The sequence below is a fragment of the Meriones unguiculatus genome, chromosome 6, assembly GCF_030254825.1.
Source record: "Meriones unguiculatus strain TT.TT164.6M chromosome 6, Bangor_MerUng_6.1, whole genome shotgun sequence".
NCBI classification, from domain to species: Eukaryota; Metazoa; Chordata; class Mammalia; order Rodentia; family Muridae; genus Meriones; species Meriones unguiculatus.
This window is the reverse complement of record NC_083354.1, coordinates 128,506,539-128,527,655: the sequence shown is the minus strand read 5'-3', so window position 1 is coordinate 128,527,655 and position 21,117 is coordinate 128,506,539. Positions and strand designations below refer to the sequence as shown.

Sequence of the window (21,117 nt, the reverse complement as noted above, 5' to 3'; positions counted from 1 at the left end):
TGCCTGGCAGCTGCTGCCACAGCCCAGGGCGCAGGGCTAGAGGCGCGTGCGCGTGGCACGGCTGCGCTGCACAGGCCACAGCAAATACAAACACACGCTAGACGCCAGCCACCAGACGCACCCATCAAATAACACGGCGACAATGGACTGCTGTTTACTGCTACCCTGGAAATGCTAAGGAAAGGAAGAGTATAGCTAGGTTAATATTTTAAAAATTGTCCATCCATACTATTATAAAAGTTGATGATTTATTTTATAAAATTTTGATTGGCAGAGTACAGAAAATTATTTCTTTTGTCTTTACATATTTAATACAATTACCAGGGAAGGTGTTAACATCTGGAAGAACTCATTACAGACTACCAAAAGGTACTCATTTGGTGAAGTTGTTCAAGTCACAAATGCTAAGTAAATATAACGCACTTCAAAACATGAGCTGTAAAACAAGCATGAACACAGTGATCTTAAATAAAGATTCCTTTAACAAAAAATAACTAATGAGAAACACAAGAAAAATGTTGCCAAGTCATACCAAAAAATTAAAATAAATCAAATATTTCCTTTATTGGGATGGTTACACTAAATAACATTCAAAACTAAATAGGCAATGAGGACGCAGAGTATATATAATCATTTTTCTACCAATAACAGATCTGGAGGCCAATCATGCTCTGTAGACCAGGTGCCTTTGGTCACAGTAACTCTGGTCTTCTACTGCATCGGAAAGAAAAACAACCTGAATTGGGCAAAAATCCTGTATATGAACACGATCAAATTGATCTCTAGTGATAAGACTAGAAAACAGTGCTTGCACAGGATCACTCTGTGTGTCAGCAGAAATCAGGGAAAGGTCTTCCCACCAGGAGAGAGCTCTGGTAGGCTGCAATAGGCCTAGAAAAATGAAGTGCTTAATAGAAAACACCACCATATCATTACAATCTCATTTGTAACAAACAAAATCAACTAATGGTTGAGTTTGCAATTAAGCTATTTTAAAAATAAAGCTGAAAAATGAACGCACGCTGTATGAATCATGTTGAATTATTGTATGCTACAGCTCCAAGTGCTGTGCGTAAACGCACATGCTACAAGAAAGAGAACTGAGACAATTTCACATTTCAGAATTCCTGAGTCTCATCAGGGAAAAGGAATGCCAAAGCCCCAAACAAAACAGCGACAATACAGCAGATAGCACAAACGTGGCCGTTTTGTTAATATTATGTTTATAGTTTTAAAGCTGAAGACTATGGGGACAGACATATAAGACTTTATTGGAACTATAAACATGATTTTAAAGCTTGTTTCTTTTTAACAAGGCGTTTTGACTAAACAAGGCCACCTGAATGACAACTTCTGGGCTAGAAAGCCCACCATTTTATAGGAATAATATGTTTATTTCAAAGCCTAATTATTAATATTAAAAAGGTAAAATGGTTTGGTAAGAGTGCTATCGGACAGCCCTTTGAGGAGGTCTAAAGGGTGAAAGCAACAAAATCAAATAAGAATGTGGGCTCTGCTTCTGAGCCACCTACTAAAAAATTTCCCTTTCACTCTGCATATTACACAGTGAAAATAAAAAGGAATCTTAAGAGCACTTCAGTCCCACAATGTAGGATTTAAGCTTGTATGGAAGGGGGTAAATGGCCCACGATAACATAATGCTTGATAATACATTCAACTAAAATATACCCATTTTCTTATGAGCAAGGAAAATGAAGCAAAGTTGTCCTGCTTAAAACAAGCAAGTGAACAATAAACAAAACAAAAACACATTTTAGCCCTGCTTGAAAGACTACCTACGCAAAGAACATCCAACAATGGCACATTTAGAACTGCATACTTTCACTCATCTTTAAAGACAGATGCACACAACTATTCGTGGGCTGTATAAATAAGGATACTAAACAGAAAGAAAAACAATATTTGGGTTATTTCTCTGTTCATAAGTCCCAATAATAAAAGAATTCAGAAACACTAAAGTGCACACCTATAGGCCATTACAGGTAAAACACGGGGCAGCCAAAGCTGCAGCTACATTTACATTTACAGACCCAGAAAATGATACTTGCTTTTAGAAAATTGTGCAATTTAAAAACTAGTCAGTTTCTCAGTTTCTTTGTGCCATAATACAACAGCACTTGTCTCTGCCACTAGGAGAGTGCCTGCTAGGCCTGGACAGCGCACTCGGCTCCCGACAATCACAGTTTGTAAGAATCATACAATATTGATTCCACCTCCAGAAAACGTGAGGGTCCTCTTGCTGTAGAAGGAAGAGCCGCTGGGATGTGGTTGATTGCCTTTTATCAGAGAAGTTTTCAGTTCCATCTCACAAGCTACGATAGCTGCGTTCAGTTCCACTTGAGCACGATGGACTACATAAAACATGAGGCCTATGCTTATAACAATCTGTGAACAAAAGTAACACCAGTTACCAACATCATATAAAAGCAGAGGACTTCAGTGACTGCATGGCCTAAAATGTTTCACACGGAGGTTTCTTTACAGTGGAAGGTAGGAGGTCACATATTTTTAACAGCTATTTGCCATTAACTGAGCAACCACCATTCAATAAAATGCTAAGCTGGGCACTAGAAAAATGCGTTTCTACATATTTTAATTGTTTTATTTCTCCTGAAAGAACTATCATGTACCTTTTGAAAACTCAAAAGTTCGATACCTCAACAGACTCTAATGCCATGGAAAGAAGTGCACATGTGACACCTGTGTAAGATGCCTCATCTGCTCAGGGCACACTGGTACCTGTAGACACAGACACTATGGGAAGGGACTGAGCTAGACGTGTGAGGTAGGAGATGCCTCATCTGCTCAGGGCACAATGGTACCTGTAGACACAGACACCATAGGAAGGGACTGAGCTAGACGTGTGAGGTAGGAGACGCACACTGCACACTGACTTTCTCCAGCATGCACTGACATTCTTAGTCTCATGAAATACAAAGAAAAAAGGAGAGAAGCAAACAGGAAGTACAAGCAACCCTTCTGACATTTCTCAAACTGAAAGGAGGCAAGAGGAACAAGCCTCCTACAGAAATACAAGCTTCTCTTCCACCAACTGTAGACAGCAGGCCAGAGTACAGGCAGAAGAACAGATCTCTTAGAATGACGGGCTTCCCACATGGAAGCTTCTGATACCTAAAGAAGAAGAGAAGCAGTCTACTGGGGATACAGGGAGGTCAGGAGAGGACTCCAGCCTGTGTGGACAAGTGAAGACAGTTTGCATTATTTCAAGCCAATAGTAGGGGAGGAAGATGACACTGAAGCAGTGGAGATACAGGGGAGAGCTAGGAAATGGGAAAGACTGCGCCCATGAACTGCACCCATTACCCACAACTCAGTGCTAACTTTGCCCCAGAACACATACAAAGCAGATCAAACTAAGACTTCTGTGGGACTAGAGTTCTGCAAAGTAAGAACAGAAACATACAGAGCATGAGGAGGAGGAGGGGCAGAAACGGATGTCTGTACGAGAACATACAACTTTCAACTTTCCAGTGTGCAGGCTCTCCTTAGGCTGTAGACTACAGGACCCAGAAAGGAAATGATCTGTGACTCATTTCTAGCAACAGAAAGAATCTGTTAAGTGTGATCACTCTATCAGCCATATCTAAGCTTTGTCTTCCCTTTGCAGTGTCATCTTATGGACTCTCCCTCTCTTCTCCACTTCACAATCCAGCTGCACTAAATCCTTTCTGAAACAACTTGGGCTGTAACTACCATCAACACACCAAACCAAAGCATTGCTTCCATTTTCTCTGTAAATGTCCCAGCTAAGAATTGTGAACCTTTCCCTTTCTGTACTACATATTAAGTTTAAATATGCTAGCTCACCCAAAGGGGTTAATGAACTACTGGAAAAGAGATGACCCTATAGCTTTAGGAGGCACTACTGATAACAGCTGAGTAATTTACAAAGATGGCATAAAAATATAAAGTTTCAATAGTGCAAATGCTGTGAGCTATTGAAAAACTTTACTCAAATATAATTTCTAAAAAGAATTTCAGACAGATTTCTAATTTCTAGGGAAGAGAAAAATGATACATAATTTATCTTTTAAATAAACTTAAGGCTACGCTACATGTCAGAATCTTCATTGTACTTTGAAATGGACAAAGACTGTAAATTATGCATAATATACTGTAGATGCAATACATATAAAATTTATCCTGCTTATCCACATAAATAAAGCAGGCAAAACAAAAATTTTAAACATAGATAAAATAGCAATTTCTTGAGTGTCAAATATTAAAAATTTCATGATACAGTATTTGACTCGCAATGATTTTAAAAACAATCCCTATGAAAGACTCTTATTTTTATGATTCTATTTTTTCATTTCGAGTAGGGTATTCAATGCATCTGACTGAGTCCATGTATTTCCAGCTGTCTACATAACTGAAACTGTTTTCCAAATATAAAATAGTATTGGAACAGCTATCTAAAATGAAACAATTCTTCAACTAGCAGTAATTTCAGGGTAGATCACTAGGAAAGCAACTCTTGGCCTTGCACTCACCTGTAAACAAAAGACAAAATATCCACTAACACTTTGTTCTGCAATGACATCTTCCATAGTCCGCAGGGTGGTACCCAAGTAAGAATTCAGAAGCTGAGTTGGAAGCAGTCCAACTGAAGATGCCATCAGATAGTTGGGTAAGGAGAGATCAGTAATCTAGAAAGTAAATTAAAGGTAATGATTTGTTATCAATTACAAAGGCACAAACATGTCTCTATAAATCTTGCTATTGCTTTCTCTTCAGGGTAGAGAGTGAAGCAAGGATGAAACACCTGAACTTATGAACAATTATCAAGGAATATATGCAAACTATAGACTTAGAATGAAATTAAACTTCAAACAAAAAGTTACTATTCTCCTCTACTATAAACGAGAACATTCAGCAACCAATTTTTCTTACCAAAAGTAAAATCCACATACAGATCGCTAAGTGAGAACTTTTCTGAGTCTCTCTCATCATATTTAATAAGCATCAACACTCTACAGTGGCAATGGGTTATTTTGCTCTGAAGCCTAAGAACACTACAATTGTATACTGCAGGGTTGAAAACCCAAGGATTTGCTGTCTCCATCACTCTCAATGCAGAAATATCAGCATTGCGTATTATTTGGTGTCTATGTGATATTCTTTGCTTTCTTGCTGTTATAAAGAATCCATAAAGCCACAGTGAACATATTTGTGTATTAACATGTGAAAGTCAGCATAATCCCAAGAACCAGAGAAATCTTGTCTTCAAATATGTGCTGCATCCTTCTCACTTCTCAGCAAACAGATGCTAGCAGACCAGATCGGAAGCCACTTCTAAGATTGGACTATGAAGTGAAGGATGGTTTCTCCCCCTGGAGCAGGCCAGCTGCTGTACTGCAAAAGGAGCTCTTTAGAGTCCTGTGTGGCTAGGAACTGATGTCTGCAGTCAGCAGCTAGCAAAGGCCTAGAGCCTGCCAACAGTCACAGAGTGAGCCTGAAAGGGGGGCTCTCTGCCAATCAAGCGTCAAGATGGCCGGAGGCATGGCCCACCCCTAACTGTGCAACTCTGAGGGAGCAAATCACATGCTCCCAACTGCACAGACTTCTCGGCCACAGACAACACCACGAAGTTCTGAAGTGAGGTGCTACATGGTGAGTAATGCGCATCTCAGTAATTTCAGGGTAGATCACTAGGAAAGCAACTCCTGAAAGAGCAAAGCTTTACACTGCATTCCAGGTCAATCACAGTGATTTGCATACTGCCAGGAATGGCATGTGTCCATCATGCTTATTAACTTTAAATGGTAAATTTCAACCCTTTGTAGCTAGATAAGGTAAAAATTACATCTTCCCATGATAACATCTGTACTCTTCATTTATAAAGACACTGGTTTTTGACAATTTTCAATTTTCATTTATGATTTTATTTGTTCATCACTGCCCTTTGTTCTCAATGTTATTTTTTCTTATTCACAAGTGCTCTTTACATTGTGATGATGTAAAGACTGATCTGTTACAGCTACCATCCATTTCCTTATGATATTGTCCCCAGACTCTAAAGTTTGAAACATGGACTCACTATGTTGTCCAGGTAAGACTCAAATGCTTGGCTTCCTTGACACCACAGTGCCTGGTTCATGTTCATCGTACAAAAACACATAAATATGTAACCAAATAACAATGTAAGAGAACTCCACCGCTTTTACTTTCATGAAGTCTTTTGCTTCTTTTCTTAATTTTTTAAATTTTTTTCTTGATTAATTTTCCTTTTTAATAAAATAAATTCTACAATGTAATTCTGGAATGTATTCAGATTAAAGGTAATGGCATGGATTTGTTCCTTTCCCAGTAGCTAGTTTCGCTAGCATTATACAATGGATAATCAACAGGTTCTCTATTTGTTTATGGTTTTAGTATAAATTTCCCACTCCCTTCAAGCCCTATTTATTACTGTTAAGAATTACCACATCTATTCTCCCTACTTATTATTAAAGATCAGCTTGTCATTTAAAGAAGTATAATTAAATTGTGTAATGAATCAAGGTACAAATGAAAGAACTGCACATTCAGTATCCTTATCCAGAACTGTTTGTAAAACTAAAAAATTTTAACACGTTTTATTAAAATTTGGCTATTTACTCCATGCGTCATTTGTTAGTTAAATTCTAGTCATGTTCCGTACTGTGAGATTAACTTCACGTACTCCATTTAGGTATTCTTGGTACTTAAGAAAACTCCACTCTATTAAACTTTTTTTAAAACTACTTTTAAGATCTAGTGTTTTATCCAGACAGTTGCTCTATGACAATCATACAATAAACATGTAAATTATAATTTCATTACAGGAGAATTAATCTGTAGTCACAAATGAACAAGAGACACAGTGTTGTTGGGTTAGAAAAAATAATACAGCAACAAAACGCTACTTCTTTTCATCTATCACAGAGCCAGTAACTATCCACGCAAGATGCCCTGTTATTTGCTGAAAGAGACCCCAGAATAAGACACAGTAACTCTCTTCCAGGGAATCACACATATGGCCAAGCACACAACTACCTCAGACACAGGCAGAAAGAGAGCCTTGGAAATACTAAGTGCAGAAGAGTAAAGAGTAGAGAGGAATCAAAATAAGTAAAAAGAGAAAAAAAGAAAAAAAAAAGGGCCAAGGGGCAACTTCTGGAGAAAAGGAGGCAGTGAGAACGGATACGGAAAGCTAAGCGTGGGTCTAGCAGGCAGAGATGGATGCAATGAGAGAGGCAGGTGTGCTGGGAAAAGCATGAACAGAGACAATGTGGGAGGGCAAGTGCAGACTCATTAACGAAGCTGGCAGGACATTCTGGATCACTTAGAGGCACATGCTGGGCAACCTTGAACACAGAAGACAGTAAAAGTAACTGAGCTGAAACCTGTAGCAGACTCGATAAAGAAGACCAAGCCACTCAAATGAAAAGAACCAGGGCCTTTACTCACAAAAGCAGGGGTTCTTCTTAAGAATGTGTTAAATGCATACAGTGACAAGATAAGGCAAAAATGAGTGATAAAAATCCTGTGTTATATAGTTAATATGAAACAGATCAAAATTATACTTAAAATAAATATTGAAGAGGCTGGCGAGGAAGCTAAGCAGTTAACAGTGCTTTCAGCTTGTCCGAGGAACTCAAGTTTGATATCCACATTGGGGTGGCTCTACCTTCAGTTTTCTGGGAATCTCTTGCTCTCCTCTGGCTTCCATGAGCACCCACATACACATTTAGCACACAGATGCACACACACAGAAATATATAAAAATAAAAATGGGGGTGTGTGTGGAGAGACAGTTCAGAGGTTTAGAGAACGCACTGTTCTCGCAGAGGACCCAGGTGGGTAATTCCCATCACCCATGCTGGGCAGCTCAGGATCCAAAGCCCTGGCTGGTCCTCCACAGGCCCCTACACTCCCATAAACACACACGCACATACACACACACACACACATGCACACGCCACATAATTTAAAAGATAAACCTTTAAAAATTGCTCATGTTACATTCCAAAATGCCCTAATATAAATCTTCAGTCTACAGTCTTAAATGCAATGGAGTGTCTCTGAACAGAAACCATAATTGATATTCAGAAGACATCAAAAATATCCAAATGGGAATGCTCACAGATTTCAGAAATCTGAACAGATTTGGGCACTCAACTCTTTAACATAACTACTGTCCAATATTAAGTCAAAGTTCCCCAAAATGTTCAGTATGAAACTTTACCATGGGGAAAAACTAGCACAACTTCCATGTGTTGGTTCCGTCAAGCAATCTAGAGAAGCAAATGACAAACTTCAGATGGTCACTATAAACAGTTTTGCTAGATTAAACATGACATAAGCTGTTCCTAAGCTCTTAAGAGCATGACTGAAGACTCCAAGTTATTTTAATGTAGAATTTCTAACCAGTCCAAATCCTAGTCAGAACCTGCATTTGTCGAGTCTCTGACAAAGACAAGTTCCTAGATATCTCCCCAACCCTGTCTCCCAGGTAATTCTTTGCCTGCATAATTTTACATGTCTACTTGTCTTTTCAGAAAGAGGTAAAAATCCACCCAGGGCAATGCCACTGGGATTCCCACCTACCTAGAGTACCCTGAGACCTTTGCTCCAGACTTATCGTCCAAACCCAAAAAGCCCATGGAAATCTCAATCTAGAATATCAGTGTCAGAAACAGACAGCTGCTGTGGTCAGAAACAGAAATTATGTAGTGAGATATGCAGAGATAATAAACAGTACCTGATGTGTGTATAAGCAAATTATACACAGGTAATAGATACTGTAAAATACTCACTTTTATTTGTATGTGTACTTTATTTTTTTATGTGCACATGTGTGCCTAAGTTAATGTGTGAACTACAGGTGTGCAGGTGCCTAAAAAGGTCAGAATAGGGGATCAGATTCCCTGGAACTGCAGTCACAAACAGCTTCATGCTGTCTAATGGGGCGCTGGGAACTAAGGGTAGCAGCTGTTTGTCCAGGACTGAAGATACAGTTGCTGGAGAGCAACTCTGAACCCACGTTTTTCTCAGGCAAGGCAGAAAACACAATCCCTGGGGAATCCTGCTACAGAAATATGCTCATTTGTTTAAGTTCACATTTCTCACACAGGGTTTTACAAACTATCATTTAAAGCACTAAAACTTTATCACTTTAATACGGAATAACTTGACAAAGAATTGGTGAAAAGCATAAAGACAATCTGTTCAAAAGATGTCAAATGTTACCCAGAACTCTGTGAGTCTGATACCAAATTAGGCAAATTACAGCTTCCTGCAGGAGGCGCACTTCAGGGTTTGCACATCTATAGTATCAGTCAGGTACTATGAAGGTATTACATAAATTCTACACATAATACATTCATTATCATACAGAAGAATCATGATCTTCACACTGATTTCATTACAGACAAAGGAAATTTAAGTGACTTTTCATCTACATCTTGATATGGTATGCGCTTTTCCTGTATACGTCCCCCAATACTTACTGTCAATGTTTCAGAAATGTTAGCTAAGAGGGAGAAAGAGTTCAAACACAGCAGGTAGTTTCCACTCTTAGGAAATGAAAAGGATTGCAATTGGCTTAAGGGACCGCGGTGCAGCTCAGTTAGCAGATGCACACAGTCTTTATGAAGCCGTGAGCATCAGCCAGACCAAGGTGGAAACTGACTTCAGTTTGCGACTGTAATCCTAGCCCGCAGGAGGAATAGTCAGAAGGCCCTCAGGAGATCAAAGCCATCTTCCTCCACATAATAAATTCAAGACAAATGTCTGAAACAGGAGAGCTTGTCTCAGAGAAACAAAACAAAACCATCAAAAGCAAACGGAACCCCCTAAGTGTCTGTCACTCCCTCATCTGCAGATGCTTCCATGCCTGTCTTTGTTCCCACTCTTGGCTGCCCATGTTCAAAACCTCAGACGTTGGTCAGACAATAACATCCCCCTCCCTCACTATCTACTACAACTTGTTAAATTCATCTTCTAAACATCTATCCATCACCTGGCCAAGTTCCCACTCATTGTCTTCCTAATATGGAACGAATTCTATAGATACCTCTCTAAATCACAAGCCTGATCCTCAGTCAGTTCTGCCCTGTGGCCCTCAGAAAGGACCAATTGCTTCAATGTGATCTCCATCTCATCTCAGCAGTCCAGCCTTTACCATCTAATGCCTCAGGTCAGAGTTCCAGCCACTGAGCACCTAGCACATCCGTTGCTCCTGGATACCAGACTTCTTCCCACTCCCCTGTGTCTAGGGCAACTGCCGTTCACTACAAAGTCAAAGATCCTCGAGGAAACTCTGACGCCCAAAGACAACATTTAAGAAGTGCTTCCAGTGGCTATGATGGACAGCTCTTGTCCCCTCACACCGGACAGCAGCTAGAAATCTCACAATTTGTTTGTCCCTGGCCCAGACAAAATTTTGTGAGCAAAGAAACCCATCTTGTTTTTTTTTTCTCCTAGATCATTATGCAAAAATATCTAATTATGACTAGCTGTAAATATATGTTAATTGGAGGCTAATTATGTCAATCTCAAAGCTGCTTTATTTACAAATACGGAAATGGTTAATATTTACAAAGAGCCTGAGATTTAAAAAAAAAAAATCTTACTTGTAATGGAGTATTCAGAAATCCTTGCCCTAGCAACAGAAATCATTTTACCTAGAAAGTTACCATCAACAGAATTTTCACCATCTATCTGGAATGCTTGTTCCCCACTGGAATGTTCAGGCCAATGGTTTTGACTCAGTCACGGCTGCTTATGCAGCACCTGGAACAGCAATGAGTACACAGCACTCTCTTAGTGATCACCTGCTGGGTGGATACAGAAAGGAAACTAAAAGTGTCTCCAGTGCTTCTGGTTAAGTGGCAACCTTGATAGTCCTGAGAAAAATCTTGTTAGTAGAGAAAGGTAGGCCTCACTCTATCAGACGGAGAAGGCTTCAGAACAAAGGGCCTCCTGCTGATTGAAGTAGCTTGGTCATCTGACGCAAAATCCATCTTCATATATGCAAACTTCATCAGCTATACATTCCTAAATTAAGAACTACTCCTAATGGTTCCCAAGTAACTTGGAGATCAATGATCCATTTGAGAATTTGATTAACATATAACACTGAATCTTCCTGAGGGTTGGGGAAGTGTGCAACCTTATTAAATATAACAAGTTGAAAATTCTTTACATTGTTTGATAGAAGTATAGTTTACTTTTCCTATTCATTCAACAAAAATTGGTCAAATACCTTTTACACATAAGGTCCAATTCTAACCTGGAATTTAAAAAGAGTCAAGTTTAGCTGTGTGGTCCTTAAAAGTCATGTTGCAGCACATCACTACACTGAGCAAAAATCATTTCTAACACTACCTCGTGTTAGAAAAACAAAGATCAGTAACTACTAAGCAAAGAAAGGCAAGCACAAAAAAGTTAATCATTGCTTCCTTGACTTGTACTTTTCAAACTTTGTAAGGAATATACTTCGTGAAGAGAGAAAGAAAAACTACATTAAAATAGCTTTCAGACTTTTACACTTTTTTTTGTCTTTAGTCTAAAAAGGTTTATTATTAAGATACTCCACATACTGCTGTAAGCTAGAGAAAAAGATGTGTGAAACTGAAGCATATGACAAAGATATCGGTTTAGGTAACTGCAGAGCATGAAATGAGAAAAGAGCTTCAGGGAGATGATGAAAGTCAGCTATCTTCAGTGACAACAGGAAGGCCCGAGGACACGGCTGAGATCCTGTCAGTTTGCTCACCCTATCCAACCCTTCGTAGTCAGAACCAAGTCCCCCAAAGCGGACTAACTCTCCTATTTCTGTTCTGCATGCCATATGCAGCAAATCAGTATAAAAGAACAAATAATGATTTGTTACATTACCTCAAGACAAGTATCATCTATTATCTTTGTTTCCAGTCCCTGTCTGTATTCATAACACAGAACAAAATTTTAAGGAAATGAGAAGACTTTTTTTTATATAACATGCTCCCACTAAATTCATTAGAAAGCTTTTTAAAAGGTAATGTTAAGCCAATGCTCAAAACATGTGCTTTTAAAGGCAAACTGAGACCTTGCCTACTCTTTCTTGACCATTTACAAGCAGGAGAACTGGGGCCAGATTCATACAGTGACTTCATGGTGACTGCACAGCAGCTGACACAGAATTAGAAGTTTCTCAGAGTGCCCATGCGAAGACTAATGGCACATTTATGGCTTTAGACAGACATGCCCAACAAATGTTTAATCCACTGGAATCAATGTAAGTATAATTGTGAATTAAATTGTTAGAAGAAACTCTTCTTGATAAATTCTAGGGAAATATATATATTTAAGGGTAGTTACATCTGTTTTAAGTTATAATACCATCTTTGATTGTCAGTATTTCAGTCAGTACGGGCTTATGCTCCCTGACCTTGCACTCAAGATCAACTAAAACAAGCAAATCCTTCTGTGGCTGCTTCTAGCCTTCTAAGAGCACACTTAAAACAACCAAAGCAATAGAAAGCCGGATAGTACACAATCCTTAAAGGTACTCAACTGAGACACAGGCTGGGTGCTGGCTAATGCTTTGGACTTTTCCACGTACGTACTTTGTTTTCACTTTACACACAGTCACACTACTTCCACTTAGATTGTTTCTATCTTGAGAAGATGACTTCCGGGCCTCTCTCCAAATGCAGCAGCAGGAGCTGAGGGTTGGTGGGTATTTTGTTGCACTGACTTTAAAACAGAAGTTGCTAAACTTTTTCCATTAAGTGTTTAGTAATAAATATTTTAGGCTGTACAGGTATAGGGTCTGTCTCGACACCTAACCGTCACTGTCTTTTCGCAAAAAAAAAAAAAAAAAAAAAAAGCTACAAAAAATGTATATAAGTACACAGAAGCCAAAATCTGAGTTTCACAGACTGCTATGTCCATGAGATACGGTGCACCACATACAGTGTGGCTGACCCAACTCTGGCAGCTAACCCAACTCTGCAGAGCCCTTCCCACTCTGCCAGGAAGGAGGTCCTCCAAGGTGCCTGCAACACTTGACCTTCTCAGCATACCCCAGAGAAAGCTACATCTGCACCAAGGCAGAACCAGCCATGCTCTGTGGGCAAGCTACACTTCGATGGTCTCAGCTGTGGGACGAAGATTACAGTAGATTTGAAGATTAAAAAGCAATGTGTGCATGAGAGAATGGCGCCTGGTATTTCACATGGGCAAAATAGATACTGCTGAACTTTTTAAAGTGTCCTTCTCTGGAATGTAGAGAACAGAAAAAAAGAGTAAGTAACAAGCAAACCATAACATATCACAGCTTTGCATTAGATATTATTAAAACATGTTTTATAACACAAAGTACTTCTCAAATGTTTTGCTTCCTTAAGGTGACTAAGCAAATGTGAGAGCCAAGAAGACTGATTTAAGATTGTGATCGTTGTCCTCTACAAAACGCTTAGGATAGATGCCATCTCATCAGTGCTGTGATGGAAAATTAAGGGTCTCAGACAGGTAAATCTTCTGTGTGTGTGAGAAGTGGCGCACAACAAAGAAGACAACTTTATACACTATAGTTTATGTTTCCTTTAGTATTTATGGTTAGTGAATGTTTCAAATATTCAAGGTTAATAAAAATAAATTTCCCGAGTACATTTGTTTGAAAGAATGAATCTACTAGAATTCTAACTTTGTATTATTTTCCTTTGACTAAAATAAAAGAGACTTTTAGGAGCTCCTTGGCACAGGCTTACATCAGACCCCTTCAGTTTGAAAATAGTATGATGAATTCCATTACCCATACAACCCACAACCCTGTAGTCTTTTGAGATCAAGATCATCATTTTTCTAGAGGTAGCTTTAACATGCAGGTCTCCAAAGGGGCATCACAGAGTGGCTATTGCAAGGATAGTTTAATGTGTATTAAGTGCAGGGTGAGACAGTGTGAATACTTTGTCAAAGCATTTCTTATAGATTTTACTCTTAGTATTTTGTCTCCTGTACCTATTTTGAACAGTCCCTCCTTTACTTCTAGAGTTCCTCTTAGTTGGAAACTGAGAAAAGTGAAATCTGAAGTTTCTAGTAGAGAAAGGATTTCATTTGCTAAACTACTTCATTTGCATCTACTTCTAAGGGTGCTGGGGACTAAGTAAATAAAGACATCAAAACTAAATAAATGACATCAACTATGATGGGAAGGAGAGGATAGTCCAGAGATAGATGTGATTCGTTCTCAGGGAAAAGAAAACCTACCTGAGGAATTCACACAGGGTAACAACCAGATCACACTGGTACTGCAGTTATTTTGGGGATAAAGACAGGTAAATGTAAGCCTGAAGCAGGAAGCAGGGAGCCTTGGAGTGATAGGTTCCTGAATCAGAGCAGAAGGAGTAGGCTACACTCAAGTGTCAGGAGGCAGACCCTGGGACTCCGACCAGATAACACCTGGGGATGTGGTGGGTATGCCAAGTCCCAGAGGCATCGAAGCTGCAGGAAGTGCTCAGTCGCTCTCCTGCCGCCACCCTATCACTCCTGTGAGGTCAGTTATGGCCCTGTAACTTGTTCAGGCCAGGAAAAACTCAGATCCACTACAAAGGACACTTGAAAGTTCAAAAATTAATTAAGTCTTGGTACAACTATTATAAAGTTGCTCAAAATTTATGTCACACTCCGAAATGGTAAAAGTTGAAAGGCTGAGTACCTGGGAATCTCAGAGTGAACTGTACTTTAGAATCACTGCATGTGGGGAATTCAGTCATCTCGTCCCTTTACTTTACAAGTGAAATTAAAGCTGGGTATAGGGACTCACACAATGCTTGCTCACACAACTTGCTCACGACCACGTAACTTATCCAGGTTAGGAAAAAGTGAAATCCACTTTTCTGTATCCACAGCAACCAAGTTCAGGGCAATGGCTCTGCCAGCCCAAATCCCAGAGCCCAAACAACGTAAGGCAGGGGTCCTTTCCCACAATGAAGTCTGATACACACCCGTATCAAGCTGAGTAAACAAACCTTAGCTGTTAGCCCACTGAAAACAGAAGATACACAGCAGCCTAATTTCACCTACCATGAATAATCTAGTAAGAAAAATGCACAGTCATCACAGATGTGTGTCCAGTTAATCACCGTGCTTAGCAACACGCAAATTCTTAAGTTCAGATATCCACTATAATGCACAGTGAGACCTGCAGATACAAGTTTCCACCAAAGACATTGTGAGGAGGGAGAAGTTTTATCTATTTCCCAGAAGAGATGATGGGAGGAAAAAAATGTAAATAAAGCTGAAGAATTTTACTTTGTATAACTTGAGCACCAATAGTATAAAGTGCTTTTTTCTATTTTGAGAGTCTCAAATGTTGTGTGTTGGCATGCTAATCTCTTTCTAGCACATGATGGAGAATTAAAGAATTATGGTTAATAATTAGATGCAAAGGGAGCCCCTCTTTGTCTTCCATATACTCAGCTTTTATGACTGGCTTCTGCCTCTAAAACATATACTACCTTGGCCAACAGTAATATGATGGGCCAAGCAAAATAATGCCTTCAAAGCATTAGTTTAATAGACACTCATGACTCTACAGCATTTTAGAAATGAGGAAGCATGGAGTTCACACAGCAGGAACCAAGCGAAGACCTTTATACCTAACTTCCTCTGAGAGGTAAATATTTTATTCATGATCACTGAGCAAATGAGAAAGTATCTTCAACTGGAGCGAAGGGTACTTTCAAAGATTCCATAGGAGAAAAGTAGAAAACAAAAGAAGCGTTCCTGGGTTTGTGCCACGGGTATGAGGCCGAGAGGGTGGAGGCAGAACAGAGTTCTAGAGGGCAAAAGGGAAAATCCAGGCTAAAGCCAACATCACTCAACACTGTGTTTTCTTCTTCTCATGGATCCTTAGCAAACACAACAAACTACTGAGATTGAAAGGGCCCTTCATACTGGAAGACAGTTTAGGAGGATGCGGATCAAAAGACCATGTCTGGTGGCTTTCTGAGCCGGCCTGCTTCTGTTTTTGTTTGAGGATTTTATAGAAATGCAATCACATCAGCTGATTACAGGTTTAAGCTGCAGGTGACATTACAAGTCCCAGGATAAGGAAGGCTTCGTTGCATTCTCCCTAAACAGGTGACAATATTCTCTTCGATGGAAATTTTTCTTCTTTTTCTCCTGATTCAGTAATGCCAAAATGAAAGGCTCCTGACCCCTATTAAACTCAGCTGCATACTGAGTAACTGTAAATATTTCCACTTTTTCCAATTTAATATAAAGGCTGTAATCAATAAAAATCTTCAATATCTGTGACTTTTTTAGATGCTAACTATTCCATGAAGAAACAGAGAGGGCCATAGGTTGCGGCTCTGTTTAGGCCACAGTTCAAAGTTTGGTTCCACCACTGATTTACTTCCCAGGCGACCACGGGCAGTTACAACAGAACAAGCAAACAGGAGGTAGGAAGAAAAAAAAAAAAAACTCAAGCCAGACTTCGCTGCACAGACATATGTATCATGTAATCCCAGTAGCCCCTCAAACAAAATCCAATACTTTCCCTCCTTAACAAATGTTAAAGAAGGTGCCGAAAGAAAAGACAACTTGGCCAAGGTCAGCAGACACTTATGGCAGCAAGACTGCAGAATACCAGCCCGTGTTCTCACCTCTTCTAGGCAACAAGAGTAGATGTGTACCAGCTGAAAAAACGCAGATCCCTGGGAAAAAGCCTAGAACAGCAGTTGCTACATACTATGTAGGTAAGAAAAGATGTTGGGGGTGGGGGGAGCTGAAGATGGCACATTAACAAATTAAACTCTACACGTTCCTGGTGGCCGGTCAGTTTTCAAAGTCTTGGTATGGCTCGATCTCCTATAAGGCTGATCAAAATCCATGTTCCTATTTGGCTATGTGAAACGGTGAAAGGCTGAGGCCAAGTTTACTGCTGTATCGCAATACCTCACACAGTTTCCTTTTGGTTGAAGGGCTCCGTATCTGGGAATCGCAGGTGTGAACTCTGGGATCACTGACTGTGGGAAACTCAGCCATCTAGTCCCTTTTCTGTAAAAGTGAAGTCAAAGCTGTACACGGGGGCTCACACTTGTAATCCACTCAGGAGGTTGAGACTCGCTGGCCAAACGGAGCTACCCGGGTGAGTGCTAGGACAGCCAGGGCTAACACAACAAAGTCAGGTGGGTTTAACAGTTTCATCTAAAGCCATGAAGTTTCCCATCAAGCTGAGGTCCCCACCTCAGCAGCTGTGTTTCTACCCTTAAATCAGGTGCACTAGCTGTAGAAACCTACAGAGACTAAGCAAAATACAAGGGCAAGAAAGAGTCTTTAGATGGAGTAAGAACAGTGGATGGTCATTGTTTTACTGGCCACCCAGATAACTTCAAAATAGAATTCTAAAGAAATTTAAACGGGATTCTCAGCATTTACATAGTATTACAGCAAATTTACTTTTAAGAAGCCTATTAGAAACTTAGGAAACTCCAAGAACTGGGGTCTACTGTTGTCTCCTCCACTGCTAAAACAAAAGCGACCCACAGCCCTAGGTAACCAGAAACCAGAATCAACACCCTGATGCATTTAAGCAGGGCAGAGAAGACTAGGGAGGTCAAGAGATGTAGCCTTACTTATTGCCCAGGCGCTGCCAGCATACAGTGACAACGGGCACTCTTCTTGTACCTGCCTCTTTCTCAGGGTACCACGAAAATACCAAGGACTCTTCGCTGCTGGGAGGGGAGGGGCGGGAAGCGGAGGGACTCACTCCACTTACCGAGAACACTGCATTCTGGAGCCCAAAGGGTATGGGAGTGAGCCGGGCCAGCGCCACCACCTTCAGGCCGCTTCCTCCCTCCACGACGCGGATAACGGCACTCAGCTTGTCGCTGCTCTGGATCCTGGCGGCCACCCAGGCGGTGAGCAGCCGCTTGCAGACCACATGAGCGATGAAGGTGCCGATGAGGACGCCCACCACCATGAGCCCCATGCCTAGCACGAAGCCGTACAGGTAGCCGGCCGCCACATTCAGCACGATGTAGCCCCAGCCGCAGGGGAAGGAGACCACGATGAAGCCCACCACGAAGAGCAGGACCCCGAGCAGCGAGTCGAGGCTCTCCACCCAGAGCAGGAGGTGCTGCAGGTAGCGGCGGACCAGGGCCAGGGAAGCGAAGCACAGGGCGGCCAGCACGCACACCAGCACGAGGCTCCGGCACCAACAGGTGCTGCCGAGGCAGCAGCAGCGCCAGTTTCTCACCTCGGCCACCCCGACCACCACGCCGCCGCCGCTCCCGGGGCCGCCCGCCAACGCCCCGGCCGGCGCCGGCAGGTCCGAGGCCGCGGGCGGACCGTGGCGCTCCAGATAGGCGCCGAGCAAGGCGCCCGAGGCCGCCGCCGCCGCCGCCGCTGCCGCTGCCGCCGCCGCCGCGCTAGCCCCGCCCCCGCGGAGAAGGCGGTCCTCCGAGCGGTCCTCTCCCGCCGCCCGCTCCGCGCCGCCCGGCCGGTCGGCGTGCTGCAAGGCCCGGGGCAGCGAGTGGCACAGGCTCCCGCCGGGGCTCCGCATGCCTCGGCCTCAGCCGGCCAGCGCCCCCGCCGGGCCCGCCGGCCTGCGCCCCTCCATGGCACCCCGCGCGCCGGCTCTCGGCACCCGCGTCCGCTGGCGGCGGAGGGAACGGCCGGGAGAGGACGGCGGCGACGCGGTCCCGCCCGCGGCCAGGCCCGTCTGGCCCCGGCGCCCGCAGAGCCCGCCCCCTGGGGCCCGAGGGGCGGGGCGCGCCGGAGGGGGCGGAGACATCGCCGGTGGCCACGCCCCCGAGACGCCCCGGTCGGGGCCTCGGACCGGCGGCGTGGGCTCCGGGTCTCCCCCGCAACGGAGGCCTCCGCGGTCCCGGGGCGCGAGGGCGAGGCCGGGGGAGGCCACGGGAAGCGGAAGGGGAGCCGGGGCCGCGCGCTCCCCGCCCCACGGGCGCGCGCGTGCCTGCGTGTCGGAGCCCCTGGCCGCAGCTGCTGGGACTCCTGCCAGGAGCCTCTCCAGTGGTTTCCGAGCGGGCGAGCCAGCGGCGGGTCGCTCCCGCCCTAAGCAGCCCGGCTCCTTTAGGGGAGGAGGAGTTCTTGTCTCTTCGGAGGACGGTGGAAGCGCCTTCCCAGAGAGCAAGGTCCCCCAACGGGTTCTAGATGACCCGGCTGTGAAGAGCCACTCTTCGGAGGATGTGCCTTCTGCTCCCTAACTGAGTGCCGAGCCCGGCAGGGAAGACCTCTGTTGGGGCTCCTGCGACCAGGCCCCATCTGTCAGGGGATGCAGACAGACTTAGGGCTGACAGTGCTGGGAAAGAGAGGTGGGGGATCAGGGATGCTACGTAGAGTTCTTATTTGAGGTAGTGGGTAGAGAGGAAGCCACTGAAAATACTATACAACTATGCAAAAGAATAAAAATAAAAAAATAAAACTGAGGCACGAGAACAGGGATGTCGACGACACCGCCCAAATGTGGCATTCCAGCAGCGGTAGGCTGGCTCGTTTGTCCAGGCCTTATGCTTGGGTCGGTCTCCATGACACATTCTGCCAGTGAATCATGACTAGCTTTTAGATGCCAATGCAAAGCCTTCCAAAATCCTTTTGCCCTCTGCCGTGTCAGTTATCAGTGTTCCGGAGACTGAGCTCTGCGAGTCTTCATCGTGGGAAGGAAGATAGTGAAGAATAAGGATCCCAGTGACTTCATGATGGAAATGTTAAGCTACCAAAGAGGGGGAAAAAAACAAAACAAAACACTGACGTGTGAGAGTTTTATTATTAGGGCAGGTCCTTGTTGCTTCTGGCTGGTATGAATGAGAAGAGGCCTGAGAAATGAAATTTTGAGACATCCTTCCGCTGCTTAGATTCCTGTGAGGAGACTCTGGAAGACTGCCTCAGTGTTACTTAATAGTATTACTATATTACATAGCGATGTTATTAGTACTGATATTATTATTATCAGGAGCCCAGTCACTCCCGGTTCCCACTGTTTCTGTTCTCTGTCCCTGCTCCACTTCCATACCACCAGTTCCATAGGCAAGCCTTGAGTTAGCCTCCAGGTGACATGACAGACGACTGTGATCCAAACGCGGAGCCCGTGGCTCGGAGCCAGCTCGTGGGCCACCAGCCGGGCTGGGTGCATACACAGTGCATGCCTGTCCAGCTTATCATCTCTGTGTGTGAGTCCACACACAGCGGCCTGAAACCCTGAGGGAAAAAGCTACCTCTTCCTTCCCCTGACCTACAAAGGTGTTTATGACCTCACCTTCTCCTGCCATTCCTACCTCACCGCCCCTGGCCCTGTCACACACTAGCAACCCTGGCCCACCCTTTCACCCTCTGGCACGGGCAAGTTTCCCATGCCAGATTGTTCCAACTCTGTCCCTGCTGCTCTCTCTCTCTCTGATGAACAACCCTCCCTTGTCTCTCAGAAAGTCTAGTTTCACTTTTCTTATCGTTTGAAGCTCTGCCAGCCTCTCCTCAGAGATGACACCCGTGATGTCTCTCATCTGAAGGTCGAGTCTGCCTGCCCAAGAGTTGTGGTTCTCCCTACTTTCCTTCCACCATAATCCCCACCTGAAGTTGCCCTGTGCGTTTACGCCTTCGCTGTCTGCCTCCTCCAAGTGAAGACACCGTTAAAATGCCATTTTTACTATTTTGTGAGCCCCAATAGCCTAGCTTTGTAGAATACCGGATAGACATTTTTACTAGTCATTTTTAAGTTAACCTCTCCTATTGTCTTTCTCTCCCCCACCGCTCTCAATAGTCTCCTTCCCCCTTGATAATTCCCTTCTGCATCCTTGTAGCAATTCAGATATTCTATAGCTGTCTCTTTCACCCCTCTCTGCTTCCTTCAGTGCTCCGACTTTCTTGTTTCATTATGCACATACTCACTCACACATGAACACATTTCACATATGTGAGTTTATGTAGTGTTTGTCTTTGAGTCTGGCTTAGTTTACTTAACACAAGGTGTTCCATCTTTCTTTCTGCAACATCATAGCTTCAGTTCTCATTGGAGCTGAATAAAATTCCCTTGTGTTTATGTATCACGTTTTCTTTATCCACACATGCGTGGTTTTATTTCTTAGCAGCCATAAACAT

The 21,117-nt window shown here is 43.0% G+C and overlaps 1 protein-coding gene across 1 annotated transcript; it reads right to left on the bottom strand.

Annotated features, from left to right (window-relative positions):
* Positions 1-226: 226 nt before the first annotated feature.
* On the bottom strand, positions 227-18,711 carry Tmem64 (transmembrane protein 64). Its single transcript, XM_021652369.2, has 3 exons — positions 17,780-18,711; positions 4,536-4,691; positions 227-2,406 (listed from the first exon to the last, which is right to left on the bottom strand). The coding sequence occupies exons 1-3, from the start codon at positions 18,563-18,565 to the stop codon at positions 2,215-2,217; spliced, it is 1,134 nt and encodes a 377-aa protein (XP_021508044.1). The 5' UTR covers positions 18,566-18,711; the 3' UTR covers positions 227-2,214.
* Between the last annotated feature and the right edge of the window lie 2,406 nt (positions 18,712-21,117).

Excerpts from the sequence above, each read along its gene's own strand:
- Tmem64 (XM_021652369.2), bottom strand. The coding sequence starts at position 18,565 with ATGCGGAGCCCCGGCGGGAGCCTGTGCCACTCGCTGCCCCGGGCCTTG. Across the intron at positions 4,692-17,779 it reads TCCAGAATGCAGTGTTCTCG|ATTACTGATCTCTCCTTACC; the intron begins GTAAGTGGAGTG and ends TTTACTTTCTAG. Across the intron at positions 2,407-4,535 it reads ATTTTGTCTTTTGTTTACAG|ATTGTTATAAGCATAGGCCT; the intron begins GTGAGTGCAAGG and ends TTTTGTTCACAG.